Genomic DNA, 22206 nt, shown 5'->3' with positions numbered 1-22206 from the left:
CTCTGATTGCCTGAAAAGTTAGGATCTCTTCAAATCATTGCTCTTAACTCAGCATGACTGTAAGAAGTGGTGCCCACAGCCAGTTAAATTCAAATCTATAATATGCCTTCCAAAATATCCTAAAGTATTTAATGAATGTCAGCGATTATACTTTAGACTTCACATAGCCCTCACAAAGGAGAAAGGCAAGGCATTATCTAAGAATAAAATTATATTTGGTAACAATTTCAAAAACTATGTGTCTTGTTGGAGGCCTACAAAGTAATGGTCTAAGCTGTCCATGGCAGAATATCTGCTTCCTTATCAGCATGAGAAAGTCAAAGACCTTTGGCAAACTCTAGGAAGTTTAAGAAGCTTAAACATGTACAGCTGGGCTTGGTAAAGAAAATCTGCAATCCTGGGACACAGGAGGTACAGTCAAGACTATATGTCAAAAGCCAGGCCCTGTCTGAAACACCAAAAACCCAACACACAAACAAAAAAACCTCAACAACATAAGTAACAAAATGGTGAATCCACAGTGCATGTTTTTAGTGTTATTTTTCTTCAAGGGTAGAGAAAATATCATTTTATTCAACTGAAATTTAAAAAAAAAAATGATACCTGGGTGGCAGAGGCAGGCAGATCACTGTAAGTTTAAGGCTAGCCTAACAAGTTCCATGCCAGCCAGGACTATATACAGAGACCCTGTCTCAAAACAAATAATAGGTTTAACAATAAAAGTCTTAGGACTCAGAATGCCAAGATAAGCTGCATATGCAGCTAACATCCCAGGTGATTAGATACTAGTAGTATTCTAAGATGCTCTGGAGTGGAGCCATGACTGTATCAAGACTGTATCACTTATTAGCTGCAAGACTCAGTATGGCACCTCTTGCCTTTTGTCTAAATTTGTCTTTATCTATGTAAGGAGCTTAGGTGTTATGAGTGCTGTGGTATTTTTGAACCTCAAAAGACTTCTGGTTAGTGTCATTGTTGTAGAGATCTGATATTTGCCTGTCACATTACTTTCAATAGATATCAACTGTTTACTTAGCATAGCAATTTCACATCATTGTGCAACATCTACAGAGGTCCCAAAGAGCTACTCAAATGTAAACAGTTAATATTTCAGTCATTAAGCTACTATTATTGACCAGAAAAGGCCCACCAATGTTTCCAAATGTAGAAGACACACCACAAGAAATAGTTTAAACAGGCAGGGATCATCAAAACACCTTCGTTATTTCCTGTATGGATTTTTAGGGTTTACTGGGTATCCACAAAAGATACTCCTTGTCCTAAGTTTAAAAGTTTTTGTTTTGCTTTAGTTTTATTTAAGTGTGTGTTCACATGTGTGCAGAAGCACAAGCATGTGCAGAAGCCAGAGGTGAAAGTTCAACCTTGTCTGTAGTTTCTCAGGAACACTGTCAACTCCATTTTGACATGGGTCATTCAGTGACCTGGAACTTGTCCACTTAACTATGCTGGTTGACCAGTGAACTCCAGGGATCCGCCTGTTTCTGCCTCCCCGTGCTGTGATTACAAGTGTGTCAGCATGTCCGGCTTGTTTTCCTGACATGGATCCTGCAGACTGAGCTCAGGCCCTCATGCCCGCACAGCAAGGGCTTTTGCAGCTGACCCATGTTCCCTGCTCCCCAGCATGTTCTCTCCATGAAATATTTTCAATGTCTTTCCTCCTTCAAGAAGTACTTCCATAAATGCTTCTAAGAGTCAGTGACAACAATTCTCTTAAACACACAGAAATTCCATAGGACTGACTGAAAGAACATTTATTTAAAAATCCTTGAAAAAAATTAACTATCGTTGTCATGTTTTCATGTGATTTTGTCATTTTAAACACAAGCCTGCACTTTTACATAGACTTTTTTTTAAATGAAACATCTGGTTGCATTGTAGATGACCAGCAAAAATCATTATCTGACAACTTAACCATTGTTCACAGAAGTCTTACTTAATCAAGTCGTTTAAAAAGTAATTCAGTGGTTGGTAGAGAGAATACTAAAAACAAACAAGAGTAGTTTTAAATTCAAAGGCGAACATCTTCATGGAAACCTAGTGGTTTGCTCCTGAAATTGCTCTTGTAGAAGTCTCAAGCCTGTGACCAAGTCACTATGAAGACCCATAGGAAAGACTGGGAGCTGTGCCCTACAGTTTAGGAATCGGGATGGCAGCCACGGCTATACTCTCAATTGCACACTCATCAGTTCCTCTGCGGATCCGGAAGTAGCCACTCTCACCCCACTGAGTGCCCCAGCTGTTCTTCACAATCCAATAGTCTAGACCAGTGTCTGGATCGCGTCCATAGCCCACAAGCAGAACAGCATGATTTGTCAGCTCAAAGGGGTTGAAAGGGTCTCTCAGCCCGGTGTGGTGATAGACTCCACTGTGGTAGTGCAGGAAGTCATCATGGACTTCAAAGGCAATGGCCATGGGACCGTGTTGGACCAGCTCAAGCTTCATTAGGGCTTCATTGCAGCCACCATAGAAACCACCCACGTAGTAGTACTCAGAAGTGTAGTAGCGGAGGCAGTTGTCCTTTGGTTTGCATGGAGCATCTGTGGCTGTGTAGGGGAAGCAGTTTTCCTCCACCACCCCAAAATCTTGGGCATACTTTCCTGCAATGAGGTATGGGAACCCACCATCACAACCTAAGGATGAAAACACACATGATTATTATACTTCTGCTGGCAGAAGGCACGGACGACTTCTGCTAGGCCCTGCTTTGTTCTCCTCTGTTCCCTGGAAGTGTTTCTGAGTTTCAACGTCACTTCATTCTTCCTTCCTTGGCCATTCATCTAATAGTCCCCCCACCATATATCTTTAGTAGTCATTTATTTAACACTTAGTAAGGAATAGAGCTACTCTAGCATAGTGGTTGACTGATGGAGGCTCTGAAACCAAAATAAGTTCAAATCCAAAAGTCTGTGAACCATTTAACATCTTTGCACCTCTACTTTCTTATCTGGAAAGTGTAGATGATGACAGCACCATGCTCAATGTTTAAATTAGTTATTTTACATAAAAACAATCACTTTAGTAAGTACTGTCATTGCCATATAGACACACACACACACACACACACACACACACACACACACACACAGAGAGACATACACACATACTCCTTCTCAAGCAAATTTCCCATCTCCATCCTCACCCTGGACCTATTACACATATCAATAGCCTTATACCTCTCATCAATATAATTATTTAACTTTTGTTTCTGTTGCCTAATTGTAAACTTCATGAGCGTAAGGATAGTTTTGATATCCTACACCCTCCAGTGCCTAGACTTCACAATGTAGTATGTAGGATTTCATACATACATGAAAGGCTCACTGATAGTCATTCACCAGCAGTTTGACTGGTGACCTAGAAACTTCCCAGTGGACACATCTAGGCTGGCATCAGAAAACTTGAAATTGGAAGTAGTTTAAATAGTATTTCTTTCTAAATCCTATCTGAATCTTTTATATAGCCTGTTCTGAAAGGCTAAGTGTAGAATGCTAAATTCTCTTAAAAACAGATACTACAGCTTTAGAAACTGGATTGTGGGAAGAGACCATGATTGGAATCTAAATCTGCAATGCTTAAAAGCTGTAGGATTTTCCTAAGAAAATTTGCTCATACTCATTTTCTGCTTTTGAATAAGGTCTGTACCTGCTTTTTACAGTTTTGTGCACTGGTAGGTGATGTTAAAAGAAGCAGTACTCTCACTTGATATATTGATATCTTACTATAGGATGCAGTAGATTCCATGATAAACCACCCACTGATAATTGATGGGACCCGATTCCCACCAGGGCTCTCTAACTACAGACCCTGTACTTTCTGTTATGCCACCCCTCTACTTTTGCCAGTGATGGTTGCTGACATGCAGTCAAATAGCTCATAACAGCTCTGACATACAGCATTTACCTTGGGCATACTTGCTACAAGATACCACTTCCTGAGGACTCAGGATTGGGGTCTGAGTATTGTTGGTTAATATACGGATTCTTGCTTCTAGCATACCCATAGAGGCAAATGAGTAGCAGCTTCCACAAGATTCTGTAGATGAAGAAAAAAATAATATATATGCATATTACTTATTTGAAATCTCACAAAGAAACACAAAAACCTGAGTGAATGAGACATCTTAATATATGATTTATAATAAAAGCTTTTCATAAATATCAGTACAATATAGAAGACTCAATTCACAAGCACCATACCTGAGATACTTCTTGACAGTAAAGAGTGGATTTATGTCTATAATAGTTTTAGCCAACAGACTGAGAGAAATATGGTAGGACACATATGAGCTAAACCTAAAAAGAAAAAAATCTCTAATGCATTAGAAAGTTTGAGTTCACACAAAAATTATGCTCAAATTCCAAGCTCTGGTTCTAGGAGTTGGGAAGAGTGCTCATGAGTATGATTAGTGTCCTGTAAAAAGATGTTTCATAACTTATTGGTTAAGGCCAAATGAATTTATTAGAAGCATCTGCTTTGAAGACAGCTGCCATTGCAAGAAAAGGAGAACAGCTGTATTATAAGATAATGTACATGAACAATGTTATTTTTCTGTGTTTCTTCAAATTGCATGGGTAAAGGAAATAAACATATATAACAAAACATTGTAAAACTGGACTTCCTCTTGTTATAATTTATAAACAAGTGAATATAGCTTTATATTTCTGTTGTCACACAGCCTCTCTCATCTCTGCCATTGCTACAAAGATGACATGGAAATATGCCTATACCAAATCCATGATTAAAACCAGTTCTGCACAAGATGTATATCATTCAATTTATTACATTAGTTTCACAAAACTATTAAAGTGCTAAGAGTTCCACCATGAATCTAAAGATGCATGAAGTCAATTTAACTAATTTTGCATATAGAGGTATCTTTAATAAATCTGATTATTAATAATTTGGTAACTACATTCTTTATGGAAAATCACCATGGAAACTATTATGCTTTTAAATGTTAGCAGAAATACTGCTTTTCCTTCTCCAGGTAATGATTTATGAACCCCCTGGAGGCAAAGAAAAGCCAGGACACTGTTCAAACTCCACCATCATAAATGCTGTTTGAAATACTTAGCTTGTTTTTCCTTGCACTAAGCCCGGTATCTCCTCAAGTGCTCTTTATCTTGCCACGTGACACCGGAAAGGAGCTTAGTGCATGTTTGTGGAAAGAATGAGTCAAGAGATAACAAGTAGGCACATTTTTGCAACCCAGAAATGAAGTAAATTCAAGGCAAACTATCAACCACTTAATTCTAAGCTGTAGAGGAAGCAGAACTTTGGGTCCTAACGCGAGTCTCCTTACACAGGTCACAGTGCCGCAAGAACTTGAATCCAATCTACCAAGAGTTTCATTTCTTAATGACTGTCATGTCTGATGTTCCCACAAATTCTCTGTTCTAGAGGTCTCATATTTGTCCATGTTACAAACTGCTCTTGCTGCTGAGGGACCATCTAAATAGTGAAGATGAGAAAATAAACAGCTGTAATGGTGACTTAGAAGTCACCACTATACAATCTACTCACTTGATAACTGAGGCCTAGAAACTACAGCAATGACCTGAGTCCATCAGCTAACCCAGTGGTTCTCAACCTGTAGGTTGTACCCACTTTGGGGGGTCCAAGAATCCTTTCACAGTAGTAGCCTAAGACCACTGGAAAACATGGGTATTTACAGCATGATTCATAACAGTAGCAAAATTACAGTTATGAAGTAGCAACGAAAATAATTTTATGGTTGGGCTTACCACACCATGAGGAGCTGTATTAAAAGGTTACAGCACTAGGAAGGTTGAGAACCACTGTGCTAACCAATAGCAGATGTTAGTACTTTGTTTTCCTTTCATGCTGAGCTAGTGACCTTTGCATTTTTTTTTTAATCACTGTACTTTTGAATCACCATTTTGTTTATTCATGAACAGAGGATAAGCTCTGTAAGGGGAGAGACTGTCTATTATTTACATTATCTACAGAACTACAAAGAAAATCACATATTTTCTTTTCTCATTTGGCTTTTTTTAAAAGTCTGCTTCAGGTTTTCGTTCCTTGTCACATAATCACTACATAGAAGATTAACTTCAACTTTGTGGTTTCCAAATCATCTAGAAAATACTTCCTTGGGACTCTTCCTTTAAACAAGGGGATCTCAACAAACAGATGTGTGACCAAATAACCAAAGTCACTATTGCTCGCTGGAGACACCTAAGTCCTATAAGCCATCCAGCTTCCCCAGCTTGTAACAGCCATAGAGACAAAGCCTGTAAGTATTAATCATTAAACTCACATTATCTGATCATCCGCTAAGACAGGAGGGACAGGTCACAAGAACAGCTCATGGCCTAGAAAGTGCTTTGTTTTGAAATCACAGGATTGTGAAAATCTCCTTTAGGTCCCCAACTTTCTGGGAAGATTATCAACTTACTCTCTGGGAAGATAATTATTGTCTCCTTTCTAACAGAAAATCCAGTCTAGATTCCAAAAGGAACATAGTATGTAAGACAACCATAAAGCAATAAATAAGAAGGGACCTGTCTCTCAGAAAGCTCTGCATGTGACCCCACTTCTACAAGCTCTGCATGTGACCACACTTTTACAAGCTCTGCATGTGACCTCACTTCTACAAGCTCTGCATGTGCCCCACTTCTACAAGCTCTACATGTGAGCACACTTCTACAAGCTCTGCATGTGACCACACTTCTACAAAGAGATGAAACATAGTGACCACATAGTGCACATCCTCCCACAGTGGGTAACACACTGCAGTAGCACGGAAGAGTTCTCTCACCTCTCTAGCTGTGTTCCTCATTAGCCATGTGGCCCAGAGCAAGTCACTTAGCCTCTGGCATTTCTTCTCCTTTTAGTGCAAAGATAGATTAGGTAGAGTGAACAATTTAAGGGCCTTGTCTTCCTGCTCTAATGAACATTTATAACCACGACTTAAATAGGGTGGATTCCAAATACCAGGAAAACCCTCCACATTACCTATTTGACCCCAGAGAACCACTCTCACTCTCCCAGATACAATGAGACCTAGTGGGAAACAGAGTAAACCCATCTCGCTCAGTTTCCTCTCTCCTCTTCCTACTTTCACCTCTAGTTAATCTAGGTATAAGGCCTTTTTAAAGCTGTTTTGAAGTGTAAATGTAAAACTTCATTTGTCTTTCCAATATTGCTTTTTTCTTTAATCTTAATTTGTTCACAGACTAAAGAGAAGTTGTGGATTCTTTTAACTATGGCCAATTTGGAATTCTGGGTTATATACAAGACTGGTATTATGAAAGTGGGACATTTCCAAGTATCTCAATTAATAGGAAGAAGAAAAAACTTCATCTTTGCCACTCTGAAGTATGAGAAAAATATCAAAAAGTAGAAGAGGATCTTCTAAGTGCATTTCCCCCCTCCGGCACCCACGGTGACAGTGCAGGTGAGAGGCTGGTTGAAAGCAATCAATCCACAAATGACGTGTGTCTTGAAACGGCCATGTGTTGGTACAAATCATATTTACAGCACACGAAGAATGGGGAGATTTGGGGACAGTAAGAGCTCTGACCAATCTCCAGGAAAGCAATACAAAAGAACTTTCTTCAAAATGTCTCATTTCTTTCCCCTGGATTACTGTCTCACCTCACCAGTTAGCCACACATGTGGGGAAACTCTACCCCCGCCCCTCAATTCCACAATTCCTGTATTAATGTGATTATCATGTTGTACTTTAATGTTTTGCTTGTCTAGCCTTCTATACTCTAACTGTTGGGGATAAGAGCTGTTAATATTTAAATACTGTTATTATTAAAAGGCTTCTTAGGGGGATAGAGAGGGGGCTTAGTGGGTAAAGTGCTTTTTATGCAAACACAAGAACCTGAGTTCAGACTGCCAGGACCCACAAGAAAGCTGGGTGTGGCAACACAAGTCTGTAACCACAGAACTGGGTTGATGGAATCAAGTAGGAGGCTTGCTAGGCAGCCAGCCTGGCTAAAATGGTGAGCACCAGGGTTGGTGCGAGATGGTGTTTCAAACAATAAGATGAAGTGTGATGAGAAAGACACCTTCAGCAACCTGTGGTCTCCACACACACAGGTGAATTCAACCACACACACACATACATCACACATGCACATTTACAAAAGCTTCCAAACATAGAATAAATTACTATAAGCAATGAGAGATGCAGCATCAATGCACTAGCAGCTCACATTATTTACCAGTTGCTATGCACCAGGCTGTCAATAATGAAGTCAGCACAGGACATTCCTTATTTCTATAATCTCTCAAGTAGGCACAGAGACTCTCTCTTAGGGTTCTGCTCCTGTGGTACAACACCACAACCAAAAGCAATTCGGGGAAGAAAGGGTTTATTTCATCTTACACTTCGAGGAAATGGTCTATTATAAAGGTAAATCAGGGCAGCAACTCAAGGCAGGAACTGATATAGAAGCCATTGAAGAGGTCTGCTTACTGGTTTGCTTTTTATGTCTTGTTCAGCTTTTCTTATAGTACCCAGGCTCACCAAGCTCATGGGTGGTACCTCCCACAGTGATCTCGACCCTCCCACATCAATCGTCAATCAAGAAAATGCCCTACAGGCTTGCCCACAAGCTGGTGGAAGCATTTTTTTTTCAACTAAGGCTCCCTCTTTAAAAGACTCTAGTTTGTGTCGAGTTGACACAAAACTAGCCAGCACCAGATCTATTTGATGATCAGGTAAGTGTTAATCCTCTTCAGGTTGAGTGACTGATTAGAACATTCATGATTCTAGGGAATTATTTGAGAGTCCACAATCTCTTGGGCTATCATTAGTGGTGCCAATGGTTATTTACATACTCCTGCTGTAATCTGACCTAATATTTGGTTATAAGGTAACCCCTTTGGAATGTATTAATTAACTAAGTTAATAGCAAACCACTAACTTCCATTACCCCAGACCCAAAAATATCAGCAGAGAGCATCTGAATTTCACAGCGAAGAATTGCCGTCTTCGCTGTAACCCAGCTACTTGGGGTTCCCATCAACACATTTAGCAAAAGCACTCATTTATAACTTTGTCTTGCTCTGTGACTATAAAATATTGTGTCTGAAATGGAATGCCCCTCCTACCATAGAACTGTCATTCAGAGAAACCTGAATTCATGTTCCCAGGCCACAGTCACATATTTAGCTCAGAATGAACTATTCTCTTTTTATTTGGGGAACAAGGCCCTTTTTATTTGTCAAAAAAGTTGACTGATCAATTACTTGCCATTTTCCTTCATTTTTCCTCTCTAGGAAATGACAAAGGTAAAGGATTTCTGGATGCACCCCTTTCTCTAGAGGCAGTGAGCCCAAGGGAGGTTAAGGAAGAACACCCCGACATCAAATGAAGGATGGAAGTCTTGGTCTGGGTGAAGCCAGACCTGATCAAAACTTTGTACACTCAAAACCCCTTCAATAAGGATGAAACTTGAAGTGCATGCAATTAATAGTAAGATGTGGAAGATGTTAATATATTTGTAAAAAAGAGGAAGAATTTATCTTTCAAAATCATACATGTGAAATTATGATATTCATTTGATAAAAACTATGGATAATTTATTTTCTAAGTTGAAAAATACTGAAGAATATTTCCTCAAACTTTTGAGGGTGTATGTAGAGTTAGCCATTCTCCTTTAGCAAACTTGTGACATCTATAGACAAAACCATTTTGATGTTGTTGATGTCTTATATTTCATAGTAACTAACAAGTAAATTATCTTCAAAGTGAACATGTGCATTCTTTTACCTGCTGAGTGTCCTTAATTTACCAAACCTGCAATCTAACATGTTAACAAACTGTGAAACTTATTTTAACATCATAAAACTTTTCAAAAAGCTTTATGTTTGGAACATTTCAGATTGGTTACATAACCTGTATTAATGAGTCTCTATGCAACAGTTGAGTAAAATTTAGGAAAGTACGGTTTTCTGTTATCATGTGCAGTTAAAGAAAGTTTTACAATTGCAAAGCTAAATCAACTCACGACTTAGGAAGCTGAGTTAATCCATTCCATCAGAAGCCATGTTTTCATATAAAGTGAATTAAAAGGTCCATATACAGCTCAAGAAATCTAAGCTTGTGCAGTAATTAAAGATCACATAGTGGGAGAAACATAAGGGCAGATAGCAGAAGAGATTCAACAAACCAGTTTATCTTCCACTGGAGAGAAGACCAGTGTAATTGCATACAATTATTTCTTCCCACAGAAGTGTCTCCTAGCAGCCAGGTAAATGACTCCTACTTACCACTCCAGTGAAATCTATATTGAGAAATGTTGAACTCAGCTAAAGAGATTATTTTTAGTGAATTTGGTCATTTATGCAAAGGAAGGGAATAAGAATACAAAGGCTACATTTTTGCTTTTTAATGCAGGATCACACTCTACAGTGTAGGCTATCTACCAATTGGCAGTCCTCCCTCCTCAGCCTCCATGACATATGCTACCACACTTGGCCTCCATCTGTTGACTGAAGTAGAAAGACCATGGCCATCCCTTTCCTGTATCCCTAAATTCATCCTAGAGCCGAATACACAATGAGTAATCAATTACCAACAGCTTGAGATAACTTGATGAAACTCAGTCTTTTGTTAGTTTTACCTTGGTTTCGAACAGGGCTAACAAAATTGACACCGCGGACATTTCTCCAGTCCCAGGATTCTGGCAAATTTAAAATCTGTTTCTGTATTTCATCAGTCATCAGGGCAGGTTTAGGCCTAGAATGGAAATATATATTTAATACCAACATAAAGTCTTTCCTGAGAAGATCATCTTCCAACCTCTAATTCCAAGGTCTAAGCCACCAGAGTAGCTAGTGTCTTCTTTGAGGCCCAAAGAACACTATCCCCATGAATGGCCATTACACAGGGTGTCAATTACATAACCCGGATGCATAAATAGCTTTCAATTACTGCAGATTTTCAGGATCTTGTCATTTTCCTTGTACAGTAAAAGCTACTTTTAGTATGCTTGAACAGTTACATTCACTTACTTTTGGGAGATGTTGGTCAAGAAAGGAGATACAAGTTAAAGGTGTTCATTGCAGGGTCCAGAGAAAACACTGGACTAACTGGTGTTTGTCTCATGAGGTAGTGATGGCTTCACACTTACTATGTGACATTCTGCAAGGAACTTTAATGTCACAAACTACTGTTTATTCTTAAGAAAATAGATATACTCATACCTATTTCAAAGAATTTGTGTAAAAATTCAAAGAATGATAATAACAACAACAACTCAAAAATGAAGACATACTTATAAATGGTAGCTATGGTAATGACTACCACCACCATACATGTCACTATGAGTACTAAATAGGATACTGGTGGTGTGAAATGATTTTCTGGCACAAACTTTACATTGAATTGCTAACTTTCATATTCCACCCCATAAGGAAGAGGATTTGGCCACAACACATACATGCTAAAGAAACTCAAAGGTGGGAAACAATGTAATATGGGCACGAATAGAAAAAGAAGGAGAAGTTTAGGGGTACTAACATGAGAACTAGAAACACTTTACAGATACCAGCCATTATCTGTCTTAATGCCTTGGGCCACAATGCTTTAGGGCTCCAAGGAAATGTCTGTCAGAATGAATGTCTGTATCCAGTGAAATCTCTGTATCAGAGAGCTGCTTAGAAGTGATAACATTTGTGTGTGATTGCAGCAGTTCCCTGGATTCTTAAGTCTCAGCTTAATAATATTTGAGACTTTCTACTACTCAACTACATATTTACAGCAGAATCAACTCACATCTAAAAGTTCTACTGGAAACTAAGCAGGCAGACTTCCATATTTGCTTTATGACTTCCATCTTTATCTTAAACTTTCTATGGCTCTCTAGGGGTAACAATTTTTCACAAAACAAAGGTTAGTATGTCGACATAGTCTAAGAGAAAAAATGGTCCTCCTAAAACACAGCATGTAACACATGACAAAACCAGTTGGAGGGTCACACTGTCAGACAGAGCAAGCTCCTGCCTCCACTGCTGATTCTCTCTGCTTCAAGTTTCTGTTAAACAAGTCTCAATGTTTTCTCACAGACACATTAGGACTCTGCTTAGAGAATCCCAGAAGGGGATACTACAATACATTCCTTGTTCCAATTTCACCAACCAGAATAGCTCATACACTAGAAGCCTCTAGAATAAGCTTTGAGAAATATCACAGAACAGTCTTTGAGAAAGGGGCAGATTATGGGAAGGCTGTTATTAGTTGGATAAGAAAAAGTGCATAGTGTCTCATGGTTGAAATTTTCCATTGAATGCGGGCCATTAGTCCATAAACAAAAAAGTTAGAGTTGTATCTCAGCTGGTTCAAAGAGCTGCACCATTGGTGGCTTATTTCAGTTATTAAAAAAAAAAAATCACAGACTATAAATATCTAGAAATTAACCTTTGAATGCTCTAAGAATGGAAAAATATTTTCATATATTAAGAGAAAATAATCATCCCAAATAACTTATCAACCTCATAAGCTCCCTATTGGCCTCTAGTTCCTTTGTCTTTAGCCATGTTGGTTTCTCCTGAACAAAGGTTTGGCATCACAGGAATAGCCTCGGATGATTAACAAATGCTAAGGAACCACACATCCACCCCTAGCTCCAGCCTTCTAGAAAGGGAATGCAGAATACTCACATTCTCTTTCACAGAAATACAGAACAGTATATATAATTTCCCAAGGCAGGAAGATGAGGTAGCCAAACAAAAGATGCCAAACGCAGCAAAGCTGTGGCTACAGAAGTGGGGAAGGGGTGGGGGTGGATGGAGAAATAAGAATTATTATTTTTTTCCCTCAACCTTAAAACACCTCGATTTTCAGATTTTTCAGTGGCAAACTTGACAGTTATTATTAGCAAGCTGAGAGCTATCTGAGGGAGCAGCAGTGGTGGCATAAAATGGAGGTAAAATAAAAATGAAGTTCTCAAGAATGTTTACCATCGTTTTTGAAAGCAAGTCATGTAGTAGACACAGTTATGGTCCTCGTTAGATGACCTGGGATAGCAAGGATGAGTCTAGTCATTAGATTGGGGTCTGTAACAGCCGTAGCTGGGGACAGGGAAGTGAAACTGGCCACATTTCAAAGAATGGATAAAAATGACAATAAGGAGAAGAGATAAACAAAACACAGAAATAAAAGGAGTGAGACAGGATGTAAACCAACAGCACAGGAAAGACCCCAAAACATGACTTGGACAAATGTGAACAAATATGAAGGAAGGTGGAGGAAAAAAAGACAATAAAATCCCAATAAATTAAAAGATGGGCCATTGGGGGGGGGGCTTGAGTGGAGGGAGGGTGACCTTCAGTACTGAAGTTCTTACTAGTGACAGGGAGTGACACTGTTACCTTGGGATCCTTTGGCTATGGCCACCACTTCTCCTGATCAGATCTCTTAGGCTCATTTTCTCATATTCCTTGTATGTGGTTGCAGTCCAAGACTTCTGCACACTATTGATGGCCTTCACAAAACTGTGGTCATAACTGTAGAGCCTATTGGAGTATCTGCCAACAAAGGGACACAGTTTCAGATCTATCTTTCCGGTAAAAGTACTCTCCAATAAAACTGATACTCACACTGTGTGTCAAGGTAGGGAGTGGTGTAGTCTTTTAGGAACACAGCTGGCAACAGAGAAGAGCTGAAAGCTGATATGTCTCCCATTAACCAAGCAGAATATGTGGCAATATTCAGTAGAATACTTATGTACTAGTGATAGATTAGAAACAACCTAGATCAATGTTCTAAAATAAGGAACTTATTAATGTAAACAGTACTTTATTTATTTGTAATTTGTATTTCATGCTAAGAAAATATATAGAAGATTATTTAGTGATATAAAGAGAATTTACAGTGTATTAATTTTTAAAAGGTAAAGTTTATACAGAATTAATCAATTTTTATAAAAGCGTATATATAAATTCTTCTTAAAGTCATATTTACCTTTGTAGTTGGCATGAAAACATTATCTTTTCTGCATGTCACATTTATTTATTTACCTATTTATTTTTTGAGACAGGCTCTGAACTCAAAATCATTAAATATCCAAAGATGGCTTTGTACATCTGCTCCCCCAGTTTCCACTTCCTGAGTGATGGATTATAGGCATGTGGCACCATACATGGTTTTTGCAGCACTAAGTGCAGACTCCAGGGCTAGGCAGGTACTCTACCTGCCAAGCTGATCCTCAGCCCCTACATGTGCCCTTTCAAAATGCACATTTACACTATGTTATATGAACTAGAGAGGAGAACAAAAATTATATGTAATATACACATTTTATAAACACACATTCCTAAATATTATTCCATGTAGGTGTTTTATACCCTTAATATTAAAAACTGGGATCAGCAGCAATATCTGAGAATTTTGAAGCAATGTGGACAGTTCTGAACTCAGATCCTTGAAATCAGAATCTGAAATAAGTTCCCCATGTGAGTCATAGAAACATTAACATGAGAATCATTTGTCTACTTTGTGTGAAATGCTTGGCCACAGAAGTAAAAAAACAAAGAGCATGTTTTTTTAATGTTAATTATTCACTGAATTCCAACATTTGTCAAACCCGTGTGCCAATAGACAACAATTAGATAAGTGACTGTTACTCCCATGGTAAAACACTCAATGGTTTGAGCAAATGTAACTCAACATTCAAGACTTTCACCAAAAGTCAATTACATGAAATCAGACGCACCTAACCCAAGCGACACCCAATTTAGGCACTCTATAAACTTTTCTGTCCCATTTCATTCACATTTGTAAAAGAGTACTTTGATAGAATCAAAGAAACGGAGAACACTGCAAAGAAAACTGTGCATCCATGTTGATAACTATTTTATCAAAGTTCTTTCCAGTTGCTGCAAAGTGTGACAGCAGAAGAAACTATTAGATAAGCTATGAAGCTGCTCCAGTATTATTTCTGACCTTAACCCAACAGGAAAAAGAAGCTACAGTGTTTTTTATTTCTTTAGGGACAATAATAAATTTGAAAATGTATGTGAAATATTTTAAAATACTTTCCACCAAATTTTCTGTTTTTCCCAGACTATTAAATTTTTGAGAAGCATTGCTTCCTACTTTTCTTGTTTAATCATAGTAGCTAGGAGAGCCTCATATACTGATATACGCATTACAGTAATGACAGGGTGCTATCATAACACGTAAATGCCATTTTTGGTGCTTACAAGTCAAGGAGATTAAAAAAAAGATCAAGTCAGTCAACATTCCAGTATGGAAGGGTGAGACTCCTGAGACCACACCCTAACTGAGAGCTACTGGCAGCTGTTGACTAGAGGGGGAGGAAGGGTCAGTTTTCTTCAGGGGTGTGGCCCAGCTCCAGCGAGGATGCAAAAACTACGCGTATACAAGCAGCTCAAACTGGACTCAGTGAGTTATAATGGAACAACAACAACAAAAAGAAATGGATATGAAATTTGAAGGGATCATGGGAAGGTGGTCTGGAAGAAGTTGGAGTGGATGAATCTCGGGTAGATATAAGAAAAATACACTATGTACATGTATAGAATTCTGAAAGGATAGATATAAATAAAATATAATAATGTATCCAGTATTAGGTAACAGATCACTAAGAGCTGAAAGAGATCGTAAAGTTATTTGATTTCAAATGTCTATTTAAGTATAAGGCATTGCAGGGGAGAGTCTTCACTAAATAGTGCAATGTTTTTGAAAGATCTAATCAGGCCTACCAGTACATAGCACACCAGAAAGGATACAAGGTGAACAGCTTATAGGAAACTATGGTGCTAAAGAACCATGCCACAAGAGCTGGAGAGCTGGCTCAGTGGTTAAGAGCACAGGCTGCTCTTTCAGAAGACCTGGGTTCTATCCCCAGCACCCACGTGGCAACACACAATCATTTGTAATTCCAGCTTTAGGGGATCCAATGTTTTCTTCTGGCCTCCAGGGGCTCGGGAATGTATGTGGTACACTGATATAAATGCAGAAAAAACATCAATACACATTTAAAAATAATGAAGAAAACTAAAAAATGGTTTATATAAAAAATTAAAAAAAAAAAAAAAAAAGAACCATGCCACATAAATCTACTTAAACATTGAACTCAAAAGGAGGGCTGGATCAGTTTCCATTTTGGTCTAGCCCTCTGAGCAATAAGAGTAAGTCATCTCTCCAGTCAAATCTTCCATGACCTCTCTGCTACAGGTGTTCCTCACCGAGGTCACTTGGCTTTGAACTTTGGTTCATGTGTACTTTCAGTGGCTTTTGCAGCTAAACAAAATGGGGAAGGAAATAATACTTGATCTCCCTCTTGCAAAACTAATCATGTCTGAAAATTGTTGTTTGTTAGCAGACACCTGAATGAGAATAGTAACTGCATTTTATAGGCTGAATTTTATCCCCTGGAAAGGGGAAGGGAAAATAGTGCAATTACATTATAATCTCAGATAAATAAATAAGTAAAAAGCCATGCTTAAAACCCTTACCTCCAATATCTCAGCCTGAGATTGGATTTGGAAACAGGTCTTTAAAGAGGTTATAAAGGCTAAATGAGATCGCTGGTGTGGAATCGGGTCTAGCTTTCCTAAGGTCCTGAGAGGAGAAGTTTAGGATACAGCAAAGAAGGCCAAGTGAGCAGACTGTGAGGGGAGGAGCCAGCAGCAAGGGAGGAGGAAACCAAGTTCTAGCCTTCAAAAGGAACAGCAAACACTTTCCATTAGGCCCCCAGTGTGCAGTGCTTCTACGTGACAGCCTGAGCAAATAACACACCGCAGAGACACCAAGAACTTTAACTGCAGTTGCTTGCTTTGTTCACAGTTGAGTTTGTAACTGAACACTCATTGTAGCATCATCATAGACATATATTATTCAAGACATTACTATACCACAGCCAGTGAAATATTTTTTCTTTACTAGTAATTTGCACTTTTGTTCCTTTGATCATGTTTTTATTTTTAAGCATGCCCTGTTCCATTGGGTTCGAAATGTGTCAAGATATTACTTGGATTTTTTTTTTTTTTTGTCAATTCCATCAGTCTGCATATATTTCCAGGACAGTTTTATATGACATATATAAGTTCATAAGCCAAAATTACAACGTCTACAAATGAACACACTTATACCATACATACCATAAAACAAAGCTAAATGGACGTATCCCTTGCCACAACTCACTTTTCCTGGAGACTTCCAAGGGGTGCCACATTCACATTAGTCTTCTCTGAAGGACTTCCCACCTTCTTGCCAGCAAAGCAAGCCCAGTTCCGGCCCAGCACATCGTGGACCCACCCCGTCATGGTCTCATGGCAGTAACTGACGACTGTGCTGCCTTTGACTTCATACTGCAACCAAATGAAAAAAAATGAAAGACCAGTTACACCTGGGCTCGGCTCTCAGGGCTCTTTCCCTGGCTCCCATTTACCCTAAAGATGCATTGTGGCCCTCTGCCAGCCAAAATAAAAACGTTACTTTAGCTGATGATGTTCCAATAATTATTCTAGAAAGCAGAGAGACCCGTTTTTCTAAGACAAGCATTTGCTGACTACCAAACAAGATGCACTCTCGGAAGGAAAGAATGGCTATGGAAAAAGCTCACCTACTTAAAGCAATTATCATATCCTAGGCAGTTTGCATTTATTTCTCACAATCAGTCTAGGAAGAAATAATAAACAGTCCTGTACTTCCGATGACCATTCAGGGAGAGTCATCATTCCTCCTGAAGGCCACAGGGCTGTTACATGGCAGGAACAGGGTTTCCTCCACTGCGTTTTTGTCAGAAGAGGCTCCCATCGGTAGACTATAAGAACAGATGACAAATGTTTCCTGTGTAGCTAAACAAAATCCACTTTTGCTGTTAATCTCCTGGTGTATTAGTATATGCCCATTATGAGGCACTTCATTAGTGTCCCCACTTTATTTCAGTAACACAGTACTTTGCATAGTTCCATGCTACCACCGAAAGAACACTATGCAAGCTGGGCGGTGGTGGCGCATTGAAAGGGTATACGGTGCTGGTGTCCGGCGCTGGTTACCACGTGGAAAGGTCACAGTCACGGCAGAACCCAGTGGTACCTTTTAGAGCTTTATTAGGAGAAGGAGAGAGAGACAGAGACAGAGAGAGGAGCAGAGAGAGAGAGAGAGCATGGGGGTGCATGTCTGGCTTTTTGGCTGGGACACGGTCGCCTGTTGATGATGTAATAAGGCGCCAGATGAGACCCCAGCTGCGAATATACAGAATCCTTACATGCATGCCTTTAATCCCAGCACTCGGGAGGCAGAGGCAGGTGGATTTCTGTGAGTTCGAGGCCCGCCTGGGCTACAGAGTGAGTTCCAAGAAAGGCGCAAAGCTACACAGAGAAACCCTGACTTAAAAAACAAAACAAAAAGAACACTATGCAGTGACAGAGCCAGGTTTGAATTCAGACTCATCGGCTCTAACAGTCCCATTACTTTCATGTAAAGACATCTCATCCAGAGGAGAGCATGACCAGAATAAGAGAGGAGGGAGGCAGGCAGAATGAAGAAAGGCACGGGCATAGGTTTAACTTGTAGAAACTGGAAAGAGATTCTATTAGGTCATATTTATCTGTAAAACAAGGACACCAGAAAAAAAAAATCACACCCAAAAGTATAACGCTGGGAGTCAGGAATCCAAAGTAAGTTGATAAACATGTCCTCAAACAGACGAGCACAAATACTTTGGGCTACATACACAGAATGTCAAAGTTTATCCTATCTGCTGGTCTCTGCCACACAGCTTGACAAGTTGAGCTTAATAAAAACATTTTTGACACAACTGTTTCTAACTCACAATGTACTTATCAAGATCTCAGCCAACTTGAGAGACAGCCATACTGAACTATATAAAACTCTGTTATTGGTAGACTAAATATTGGTGAGCTTATACAATACACCCTGAATTTCCTAGACTTTAATGATATATTTCTTTTGAGCACCATTTGTGGTCATATTCATTAGTCTTCTCTTGTTTGCTAAGACAGGCCAGGTAGGTCTTGGAGGGCCAATGGTGACTGAAGAATATCCTGAAATGTTTTAAGAGCCTCGAAATTTTCCTTACAGCAGAGCGTTGCTCTCTGTCTCCATCTCCCTCTATAGCAGTACATCAGTAAACATTTACTGCAGTATAATAGAAAAGTAGAATGAGAGAAGGCCTAAAATGTTTCACATGTAGAAAATGAGAACATTTTTATTAACCAATAACAATTTGCATGATTAATAAGTACTATGAGAAAAGGTGAGCCAACCAAGGTTTGGGAAAACTGGGAAATGTGCCTCCTATTGTATGACAGTTTTCTTGGACTCCTGGGAAGCATAGCCATTTAGTAATTCATTGCATACAGTTTTATTTCTATGACAAAGGTAGAAATCCTCTTATTTAAAAACTGTACATAGCCGGGTGGTGGTGGCGCACGCCTTTAATCCCAGCACTCAGAAGGCAGAACCAGGCAGATCTCTGTGAGTTCAAGGCCAGCCTGGTCTACAAAGCAAGTTCCAGGAAAGGTGCAAAGCTACACAGAGAAACCCTGGCTCGAAAAACCAAAAAACCAAAAAATAAATAAATAAATAAATACAGGGCAGGCCTGTACAGTGCAAATGTAGCAAACGAGAGAAGACTAATGAATAAGGATACAGATTTCTTATCCATCCTAGGGGTTCAAGACAATATAGAAATAACATCTCAGAGGGCAGAAATGAAAGATCTAGAGGTGTGTTAAGCTAGATTTTAACACCAGCCACTCCTACAACCAAACACTGTTCCCTATAACAAGCAGTGTTTCTTCATAGACTGCTCTTTCACAAACAGCTAGAGTGGCCGATGACACAGAGGAGAGAAGCCAGAAAGTACAGAAAAAAGGCTAAGTTCCCAATGTTTTTCCATCTGTGTTTTCCCAACACAGATAAGGAGAAATACTTCTCCACTCTAGTAAAGGGGATCCTGCAAAGAGTGAGGCTAGGCAGAGGTCACACCTAATGCTGATTTGTTGTTTTTTGTTTTTTTTTTAATCCACTGAATGCTCTAAAAACACTTCAAATTAGCTGACTCAACAGAGCTTCACACTGTGGCCCATGACTATTTCCAACTCTTTGCCGTTCTTGCCAAGAACAGAGGTGAAGGATACATTCCTCAGACCTTGGAGGCTTGGAAAGTCTAGAGAGAATCCAGGTCTGCTGCTTTGGGCCTGTACGATCCTGTGTCAGTGTCTTCTACCTGTCCTTTCACTGGGAAAGTGGGGTTGATAGTCACAGATTCCATCCTACAGACTATTTTTATGTATTCTCCCTCAGGAAACCTCTGTCTATTCTTCCTCAGAAGACATAAGCATTGTGAAAATGAGATTTTTGTTTATTTACTATCTAGGAAGCTGTGTGGCAGTAGAAAGCAATTAATTATTGAATGAATGAGTAAGTAAAAAAAAATGAATGATAAAGAACTGGTCTTATTAAGACTGATTTCAGCTTGGACCTACAAATTTCAGGAAAGGTAAGGAATTAATAATTAATAACAGAGTTGTAATGCCAAGTCACCCAAGAGCCTGGAAGCAAACAGTTTCTTCAGAAATAACCACTCTTCTCTCCAAGTCTGTCTATGCTGCAAATTCAGATTCACCTAGAAGTCCCAAACCTTCCCTTAGAACTCTCAACCTGTACAATCTCATTTCCATGGTTCTACACAAAATTAGCAAAATCTGGCAAATAACTGTTACTGTGGACACTTTAATTTATATACTCAGGAGCAATTTTTTAAAAACCTACAAGTTGGTTATTATAACTAAAATCCTCCAAATGTAGTAAAACTGGCATTTGCAATCACTGGTGAAGCATTAAATTCATGGAATCATTTCCTCCTTTAAAACTGTATTTTATATTATTCTGTAGCTAGAGGAATCTGCTCTTATTCTTTTGTTAACCTGAGGTCACCCTGTTAAAGGCAGGGCATGGTGGCACAGACAGGGCAGGCCTGTACAGTGCAGCCCAAAGAGGTGGGAATGAGGCATTGATCAGGTTAGCTCAAAAGTCAAACGCTAGAAGCCTTAACCTGAGGGACCTCCCCAGAGGGATTCTATTATTTCCTTGATTTGAAAGTTCTCAGGGTCTCTTCCAGCTACAGTGAACCCTTAATGCTTGTAAGGATTAAGAGGCTGAAATTTTGGCCACATTATCCCATGATAAGTGTAGTCAATTTTCTCCCCTGAAAGAATTTTTTCATTTGTATAAACATTGGTCTCTGAAGACTGGCTTGCATGGATGAGACAATTTAAGTTTCCACTCACATTTGCCAATTCCTACTGCAACAAATAGAGAATTTGCTACAATTCAAAGGCCTTCCAACATGAAGCACTTACGTTCAGAGAACTGCTATCCAGGACCTCTTCTTCTTCAAAGTTCCTATTAAATTGTCATGTATTCTCTAATATCCTTCCTAATCCCCGCCTGTACCACCATCACCATGGTTTCATCAGCTCTCCTAACTCTACCTGTTAATACTGACCTGTTGGGGATAGTTTATAACTTAAGCTATTTATCCTATAACTTCTTTACTGTTTTCTGATACTTTAAAAAATTTTTAAGGCACTAAAATATCCTTCCATTGCTTCTCTGGATATACTTTACAGCAAATATTTGAATGCTTATTTCCCACAGTACACTGGTTAAGAGACACCAACAATCAACAGTATTGTTTTTTAAATTCTAGTTATGTTACCATTCACGCAGCTTTGAGCAAGTTACAATTAGGGGCCTCTTTCTGTGTTTTTTTGTTTGTTTGTTTGTTTGTTTTTAACTAAAATGGGCAAGAAAGACATGACTGATTCTACTTTGCTGGATTGCTAGGAAGGATTAAAAATAATACTGAAGTTTAAAGAATTTTACATGTTTAAAAATAAGCTTCCCGAAAGTAACAATATAAGCCTGTATAAACAATCGTGAAGGCAACAGAAAAGTTACTAAGACATCATCTGTTGCTGTTTCTGTGTGGATATATAAGTAACAAAGTTGTTCAACACTTTATCTATGAGTTCAGACAACTACTTCCTTTCAAATTATCAACTGTGCTGTTTCTTTATTTAAAAGACTGGTAGTGGTGCACACCTAAGTCACAGAACTCCAGAGGCTCCTGCAACGTAAATTTAGGCAGTAACACACTAGCATCGTTTTATAGGAACAAGATTACGACAGTGACTTTCTTT

General features: G+C 39.0%; 1 protein-coding gene across 1 annotated transcript in view; it reads right to left on the bottom strand.

Annotated features, from left to right (window-relative positions):
• Window positions 1-1757: 1757 nt before the first annotated feature.
• The window catches only part of Ctsc (cathepsin C), a 34081-nt gene continuing 13632 nt past the window's right edge, over window positions 1758-22206 (bottom strand). Inside the window, exons 3-7 of the mRNA XM_042279040.2 lie at window positions 17174-17340; window positions 13375-13530; window positions 10626-10741; window positions 3922-4053; window positions 1758-2651 (exon numbers count right to left, since the gene is read on the bottom strand). Of these exons, the coding sequence (XP_042134974.2) occupies window positions 2149-2651; window positions 3922-4053; window positions 10626-10741; window positions 13375-13530; window positions 17174-17340 (1074 nt within the window). The 3' untranslated portion in view covers window positions 1758-2148. The remainder of the gene's footprint in view (window positions 2652-3921; window positions 4054-10625; window positions 10742-13374; window positions 13531-17173; window positions 17341-22206) is intronic.

This window comes from Peromyscus maniculatus, chromosome 1, assembly GCF_049852395.1.
Source record: "Peromyscus maniculatus bairdii isolate BWxNUB_F1_BW_parent chromosome 1, HU_Pman_BW_mat_3.1, whole genome shotgun sequence".
Classification (NCBI taxonomy): Eukaryota; Metazoa; Chordata; class Mammalia; order Rodentia; family Cricetidae; genus Peromyscus; species Peromyscus maniculatus.
The sequence above is the reverse complement of the archived record's forward strand: the minus strand, read 5'-3'. Positions and strand labels throughout refer to the sequence as shown.